The following is an 8,701-nucleotide window of genomic DNA, read 5'->3' on the forward strand; positions in this document are numbered from 1 at the left end:
ATTGCAATTTTATGTCACCTCTTAAGAGTCTGTTCCACACTGCTGCCTGCCAAGAGTTTATCCTCACAAGATATTGATTTACAGTAGGTGCTGCACCTTTCGATTTCTCCATTAGGGAAAATGGCCAGGCCACGCCTGCCTGTTTACAGCACTGGAGGGGCCTAGGCAGACACAACGTCTATGATGTTTACTACAAGCTCACTGAGCAGAGTGGAGCAAAACAAAAGACAAAAGCAACACAGACAACAATGTGGAGACCTACATCTTCATGAGATATACAAAACCCTGACAGCCTTTTACAAAGCGGGAGCCTGCAGAAGTGCAGCCAGCAAAATGATCAGTCCATTAAATAATTTGGCCATCCACAGGATACCAACGACAATTCTGATCATTTATTATGAAGTGATTTATCAAGCGAAAACGGCAAAGTGGGGCTGGAGTCGATTTAAGTGTATTCCTAACAGTAACAGACAGTATCAGTGTGGCGATTGGCTGACCTGGAAAAAGCCGGGTGGCATGGGTCCTCCTGGCATGCCCTCACCAGGGGGCATCCCTCCCATCACAGGACTGGGGGCTGCTGCTGCACTCTAAGAAAAAAAGAAGACACAAAACAACAACATTACAACCTTTCAATGTGCCGCACACCATAGGTAGACTAGTTAAGACAAACTGCAATCTCAGTACCCGCGTGGAACTTTAACATGCATTGACGAAATGTTATTGTAGGAAATCTATTTTATCCCTTCATGACCGCGGTTCTTGGCACAGCTGGCCACAGGAGGAGCACATCTGAGGAATTGAAGGCTCTAACTCAGCTAAATCTGTGTTGGTTGTCGATCTGAATGGGTTAATGCGCTTTATGTGACAAGTCTTCTTGACCCTTGTCCAGACTTGTGAATGAAATAAGGATTAAATCCCATGTTATTGCTGTTTAAACATCATTTAACGCACCCTTTACTCATCTAAAAAAAGAGAAAGAAACGAGAGCGCCAACATGGATTGTGTAGACCTGCATCATTTGTGGGTCTGGGGTCCTTTTTGAGGCTTCTGTGTCCTGCTGATCCAGGATCCAGGATCAGATAAGTATCAGCGGGATTCACTGAGTCAGTGCCTTCAAAGTGCTGCTACACAGCAGGGGCTTGCTGGGCCGATTTCCTGCTCAAACCGCAGCCCTAATTCACTAATGTGCCATTTGCTTCGGTCACACGCTCCTAATTGACTGAGTTTTTCTTCCCTGTAGCTGAGGCAATCTGAGATGGGCTTATGTCTCCAGAGTTGTGGGGTTTGGCTTCCAAAGAACAGCTACAGAATGAGATAAGCTCCATAAGTCCTATTTCTTAATGCGCAGCTCACTCACATTATAGTGTAGATGTACACAAACAAGCAATGACTACTACAAGGATGGATGTACCAGCACCCCCACACACAAACACACAGAGCTCTACAGACATCACTGGTCAATAGCCAACACACTCCCTTGGTATCGACTGCTCCCTCCCTAATTATATCTGCTCAGGCTGCCACTGCAGGGTCACTGTGAAATACCTCAGCAGGGAGAGAAGTGAGACCATAGAGAGAAGTCACGTCTCATCAGGCCCCACCACCACTGGGACACGGCCCCAGAGATCCTGTAAATCCAGTTTCTTTACTGAAATATACTGCTATACATGTGTAGGAGAAGACATTTTCAGGAGATTTCAGTTCATCCGCAGACCACATTTGCACTCCATGTATGTCCTCGTCCATCTTGACCAGTTACTCTCACCCAGCCCATTCAAGTACAAATGGTTGCGATTCACAGTTAACTTAAATTTCACTGTTTAAATTAAGATACAAATGTGTCACACAACGCATACTTCTAGACCTGCAATGACTCACTCAAATTCACAGCCTGCTGAGCACCTACTTAAAAATTTAAAAAATGGCTCACATACCAAGAAAACTACGAAACTTGATCCCACTAAGGTGCACGCAACATGTACATGTTTAGTGACCTGGCTGGTCTGTGATGCTTTCTACCAAAGGCACAAGAAACAGTGCTCGCTCAGTGATGACAGTTTGTACTTTTCTCTCAAGTTTTTAATTTGTCACCAATGTACTTACTTTCTTTTAGAACCACACACACACTGAACACATTGATGGGGCATCACCCACTGTCAGACTCTGCACCAGAGTCGTCATATCTCTGAACTTGAAGTATAACATGCAGCTTTGGAAAGGATTTTACCAGTATATCAATTATGTATGTTATCTATATACATTTATTCAATAAGTTTCTTATCTCTGCCTGACATGAGGGAACATACATGCCGACGATCACATGGCTAGTGACATAAAACTTACACACAATAACATCCTCTGACACCCTGAAGTATCAAATTAATAATAAATACGTATCTTTTTGGCATTTAATCTGCTGTTAAAGTCAGCACCGTATTGGGTGGAAGTCTTGAAGACCAGCACTGCATGGAGAAAATATAACCAAATCATCTGCATACATAAAACACTACCCGTTTTCGCAGAAATTGAACTGCTCAGGCAAGTCATCCCTATGCAAGTCAAACAAGAATGAAGTTAAGATCCTCACCCTGCCTGACACACTGACTAGGAAGGAGTCATCCAGCAATTACTCCATTAAACCTGCATGGCCTGACAGGTTTTCCACACAAAAAAAAGGATTCTGGGTAAATATTTAGAACTCTATGAAATACGTTGGGAAGGATACTAGCTAGAGCTCATGTTAACACTACTATTTTACTGTTTTATACTGCTTTATGGTTTCTGACAGGAACTAAAAGCACAGAGTTTGAGTCAGGGACAATGCCATGAACTGGGAAGCCAGTAAAACAAGTTGCAAGAAGAGGAACAAGTTTTTGATGAGAATATTTAGATGCAAGTATTGTGATCAGGTCCCCCTTGGCTTTATTAACATCTAGCTTTCTTAGAGCTTCAGACGCTTCTCAAGACGTCCCTGATTCTGCACTCAGTAAAGTCAACGTTGTCAAGTAAACTTTTTGCCTTGCACCCGATTGCATTTACCATAAAGCTTCCGCCATTGCCTCAGATTTACAATGTTTCCGCTATATACAGTGGCGGTCCGCTCAATGAGTGTATTATTTAAAGCTTGTGTCTAAAGATATTCATCCTCATTCTGATAACATTCAAATAGCATAGAAATTGCCACTCCTATGGGAGATCAGTAGCACATTCTTCAACTTCAGGAAAGTATGTTTTGTGTTTTAACCAACAACAAAATAAACATTCCAGATGCAACTGGAGGAAGAAGTTACTCTGTTCATTAAAGGTTCATCACAGTTTATGGCTGGTCTCATAGTAGAATGGTATATAAATGTCCGTACAGCCACACTGTCTGGTGCCTTTACAGTGAAACAGCAACTGTCTTTTGTTCCTCTACCCTTAAGTAGACCTTTCCTGGAATGAGGCCTGCAAAGTAATAATGAAGTAAAACACAGCTGTATTTAAGGTAATGAGTCATAAAACAATGTCACCAATCTGCATAGCTTTGTAGAAGTCAGAAACTGAAAAACAACGTGCATGGCGGGTTCCCAGGCATGTTATGTTAGATCGTGTCACGTCTTACTAAAGCACACAGCTGTGCTTGCTGGACTGTCCCAAACAGCCTGATGCTGCTTTCGGCCTAAACAACGAGCCACGTCTGTCCACAGACTCTCTGGTACAGGAAAGGGGCAGATGTCTCAGCCCTGCCCCGGGCTATGAGGCTCTGGTCTGGGGCCTTCCATACAACTTCCCAGGGGACCTCTTTTAAGACAGACTACCCCCCAGTCACCACGATGCAGCGTGTACATGTGTGTACTTAATAGCACACAAGCAATCCCAGCTGGACAAATTTCCCCTGAACTCTTGAATCACTGAAGGAGGTTACCAAAAGGCCCGAGTGGTGGCGGATGTGCTTGTGCTTTCTTAACAAGAACATAGAGAGAGGGGAACATATGGGGGGAGAGAAAGAAGGAGAGGGAGAGAGCAGGGTGAGGATGACCAAGAGTTTAACCGAGGTAACTGTGAAAAAGCAATGATATACACTAGAATAGAAGAGTACAATTTGGGGGGGAGGGGGGGCTGCAGCCCAGACCACCCAACCGCCGGCTTCTGACCTAGCGTGCTCTTAACAGCCTCACTTCTTCCACTGGAACCAACGCTCAAAAGAAACCAGCCCCTATGTTTAGCTTGTAAATGTTTAACCATCAATCAACATAATAAATCTCTCTCTCTCTCTCTCTCAGGTCCTTTCCACTTCTCATCTCTCTCCTCTCTCTCTCCCCAACCCCCTCCTCTTTTTATTCCCTCAGCTCCTCTGTGGTGGTGGATGCTGGGCATATGCCACAGTGCCACTCCCCTTTCCTTTTTCCAATCTGCCCCTCAGCTCCGTGACAGCCATCAATCAGCCACTGACGCCATGGCGACCGGGCCCCTCGGGGAGCGTTCGTCAAGCCCAGCGTGAATACGCCAGGGCTTTACGAGCGCTGCGGGCTAACAGAGCAGCACTCACCTCCCCCACACCTAGACAAAGGCTAGTGTCCAAGGACTTGTACTGTCCACAGACACACACACACACACACTTGCCTGACCCCAACGTCCATGTACGAACACAAGGAGAACCCACATCAGAGCGAAGGGCAACCACAAGATGTCGGGAAAAGCTAACTGCACAAAAACTCTCAAAGCTCCCTGCCACAGCAGCACACCTCCCAAACTGACGATTCACTGTTCCCTCATTTGCTTAATGTTTTCCATGTTATGAAAATTGTCTCAGTTCAACCACGAGCTGCAATCTATCTTATGTGTTGTTTAATCTTTCCAGTCAGTCTGAGGATGTTTCCTCTTATTAAACAAGGGCAATTGCAAAATAATATAAGAATTGTAAGAATCGTTATTTTGTATGTCTGAATCTGAAAAGATGATATTTTTTTTTTCCTAAAACAGATGCAGAGTTCTGAATTATATGACACTTCTACAATTTAAGATACAATCACACAATACAAAAACGTCCAACCAAAGATATCGCAATCAATGTCCATGCTCTGTTAATTAAGGCTGGTTTCAAACAAAATGCACTCATTTGTCTGTAGGACTTAGAATAATAAGGAATGTGGTTATTGAAAAGGGCAGAACGACGCTGTAGCCTCTCTCTTGGCTCCCAGGTCACCTGCCAGATCAGGAGGCCTGTTACCCTGACAACCCTATCTGCCAAGAGCAGGACCAACATCTCCGTTTTAACCCCTTCCTGTCGGACACATCACCAACCTACATGCAAACTGGGCTGTGTGTCCATCATCATGAGGGGACTTCTTAACATTTGATGTCTTTTCCTTGGCTGTGCTGGAACAGCAGAAGGCAGTGACCAGCAGTTCGCACTTTCTTTGATCCTCATGAGGCTCTTTTTGAATGCTGACTCAAAGTGGGGGGGGAAAATGCAGCACATGAAAGCACCATCTCTAAAATGGCATAATTATCACAATGCAAAACACCCACACCATGCAAATATGGAAGTGCTATCATAAGAGGAGCAATGTGCTACCGAACGATGCATTTGTCCTGAGCGATATTTAATAGATTTTGGATCTGAGACTGCCTTTACAGTTCTTCAGTTTCAGATTAATTAGGATTATATCACTGCAGAGATAGTATGTTTCAATATATACTTGAACTAGCACACATCAGGGCAGCTGGAGGTCTTCAATCAAGCTGTGTGTACATAAAGTCTCGGAAGTTGTGCAGAACACACAGCAGTTTCTTTTTCGTCTTCACAGCTGAAGCAGGGAGCTTGAGCGTGGCGTAGATAGGGGGAGAGCGCTCGACAGGTCTGCCTCAGAACATGCTGACATCAGCATCATTTTCCCAGAAGCCTATAAAGCTCACTGTTGGACGCATCATTCGACCCACCGACAGGGCAAGATGACCGATCGTAAATTCAGGAGAAGAAAAAAAAAAAGATACTGTCCCAAATTGCATTAGGTAGTTAAAATACAGCTATAAAAAGGTGCAGTAGGCAAAACTAAATTACTGACATATCTAAAAAAAAAAGTGCCAAACATACTAAATAAAGCAGAAAAATGCAGAAATCAGAGAGACAAGATTTCAGGGTGAATCATGATCATTCTTCGAGCTAAAAGGGAATCACAATAACCTGAAGCTGTATCATTCTTGAAGGAGAATGTGGGAGATTGTCAGGACTTGAGTGTTGAGAAACAGAGATTACGAGTACTTTGCTCTGATAAGTCCAACGACAAAAAAATCTCCTGCACAACCCGAGTTGAAAGCCCATTATTTACACCACTTCTTAGCCTCGAGAGTAAGGTTGCGGTCTTCTTTAGCAGAATATGTGCAACAGTTCCCATGTAAGCACTACTCACGTAATCATGGAAGGCTTTTGCTTCACTGGAGTGGTCACATGTCTCTCTCCTCTCTGGTGCAGCACAATACAAGTCCCAGAATACACTGTGGACAAGACAGGTCATGAAGCAAACAAAGCCACAAACAACCCCTGGACATGTTTACATGGAGACTAGAACATTATCACTTACCACCACCAGGAATGTAGGAATCCAGGGGGTTCTCCGAGTGTTATGTTTTTCTCCCATCGTATCTAGGAAAGGGGGATTTCAATAATTATCCATGGCTGTCAATCAAAAACATTTTAATATTGTGGTTCCTATAAGAACACATACACTATTTTAATACAACATGTACGTAAAAGTGCTTAAATATAAAAAAAGGATATAACAGTATGGTTGAACTTTTCCCCAAATGTTCACATACCTCTGATAAAAAGGTCTGTGCAGACTTCTGTGCTCCTATATGCAACAAATACTCATAGACGTACAGAGCCAGCCTGAATGAAAAAATAACATAAATGTTATGTTCATTTTAAAACAAACATGGCAAACTGGTAAAAAAAATAAACGTCAAACAGCGGATTCAATCTTCTTCAACGGGCACTCTGAGTGACTAGAGTCGGGCACAGGCCCTGTGAACAATGGCTGCCAAATAGCCTATGCCAAAATGCTGAAAAATTAAATGGGGACTGTGTAACGCAGCCAAAACCTGTGTAAGATTCACTACAATGAGAAGGTTAAAATAAAGTGCTAACGAAACAGTTTAATTTAACGTCGTGTTGTGAAACGTAAAAAAAAAAAAAAACATAATAACATACCACCAGCCTGCTGTGTATTAGCTAGGGTACAGTATCCTGGTGGCACTGATGGGGCTGAGGGGAAATAAAAACGGAGCCTATCCAGAGCGCAACAGAGAAAACAATGTACTGTGTAGCAAGACGATGTTATTGTTTTCTGCTCTCCGCGCTCTCGACTGAATAACCGCAAAAATATGAGACAACCGCCGGTCAAAACACAACCAAACTGAACAAAAAGCCAAAAGATAGCAGAAACACCTCTGGGGAGGAATGGCGAGCAGACAAGGCGGTTCATTCAATTCCATTCTCGGTAGGAGGAAATCGCCTCTTGCTAGTCCGTCCAGCGAACAACAGAGAGCAAGAGGGAACAACTTACGAGGCAAAATACCCAATAATAAACGTTTCTGAGCTTACTTTTCTCGTGCTTGGCCGTCCGACGGCACCGGGGTGCTTTTGCCTTTGGGGAACATGTTTTGTGTGGGTGGACGACCGCCTTCTCTTCCTTTTTTTCCGTTATTTCATCTGTCAGATCATCGCGGCCGCGACCCTCTAGCACTCCAACCGCACTCCTCCTCAACCCGACGACTCAACCGAGCCTGGTCCGGGGCGAAGAGGCGGGGCCAGGCCTGATTGATGCAGCCCACAGCCAATGAGAGCACGCCATTAGTCTTAAGGTCTGCCTCATCGTGCTTTCAGTTTGCTGTTTTGACGTTGATAACTGCGATATCAGTAAGTGTAATTTAATGAAGATTAGTTAATGGTTCCCCTGTTGATTCGGACCTATGCAGCGTTACTGAACTATTCTGGTAATTAACCAAAAAATGTGTGTTTTCCTTCCAAATTAATATTCTACAATAAAAGAAATGTATAGAGTATAATCTAAATATTTATAATATAAAAGAAGCCCCCTGTAAATGTTTTCTGTTTTTTTGCCAACAGATCGGAGGTTAAAGGCAACGTTTATTTCGTCTGACCCTCCATTCTAATTAAAACAGTGCTCATTTCATTACATACATTCTGTTAACCTGGGGCTCCATACCAAAAAGGGCCATATATTTCTATATTTTATTGACTTTTGAGTGCATGAATTATTATCAACTTATAGGAATAACAATTAGGTTTGGCTTCATCAGAACCAGAACATGGTGATGATTTCGAATAGAATAATTGTTTTTCTCTTAGATAAGAAATTAGAAAATGTAAAGGCCTATGATACACAGCAAATAAATAAAAAGTCGATATTAGATATGTGGGTTCCTCAGAAGAGATCATTGTTAGTTCGCCTATATTATAAAGAAGATGTAATGGGTTTAACTTGACAAAAGTCACTTGTGTATGGAAGACATTAAAATGCCCTATTCCTATTGAAGAAAAAAACACTGTTTACAGTCTTTCTAGTATATCCATGAAAGTTTGTATCGTTGTTTTATTTGAAAATTGTTCCTTCCTAAGCAGCCTCTAGCCCCTAAATATAAGGTAACTACAGTTCCACCTTAAAAATGTGGACGTATGTAACCACTACAGGGGATG

General features: G+C 42.9%; 1 protein-coding gene across 2 annotated transcripts in view; it reads right to left on the reverse strand.

Annotated features, from left to right (window-relative positions):
* The window catches only part of ssbp3b (single stranded DNA binding protein 3b), an 18,328-nt gene extending 10,521 nt beyond the window's left edge, over positions 1–7,807 (reverse strand). For both annotated transcript variants that reach the window (XM_031318396.2, XM_031318395.2), the window contains exons 1-5: positions 7,586–7,807; positions 6,799–6,871; positions 6,564–6,625; positions 6,393–6,477; positions 498–587 (exon numbers count right to left, since the gene is read on the reverse strand). In XM_031318396.2, the coding sequence (XP_031174256.1) occupies positions 498–587; positions 6,393–6,477; positions 6,564–6,625; positions 6,799–6,871; positions 7,586–7,641 (366 nt within the window). In that variant the 5' untranslated portion in view covers positions 7,642–7,807. The remainder of the gene's footprint in view (positions 1–497; positions 588–6,392; positions 6,478–6,563; positions 6,626–6,798; positions 6,872–7,585) is intronic.
* Between the last annotated feature and the right edge of the window lie 894 nt (positions 7,808–8,701).

This window comes from Sander lucioperca, chromosome 2 (assembly GCF_008315115.2).
Source record: "Sander lucioperca isolate FBNREF2018 chromosome 2, SLUC_FBN_1.2, whole genome shotgun sequence".
Lineage (NCBI taxonomy): Eukaryota > Metazoa > Chordata > Actinopteri > Perciformes > Percidae > Sander > Sander lucioperca.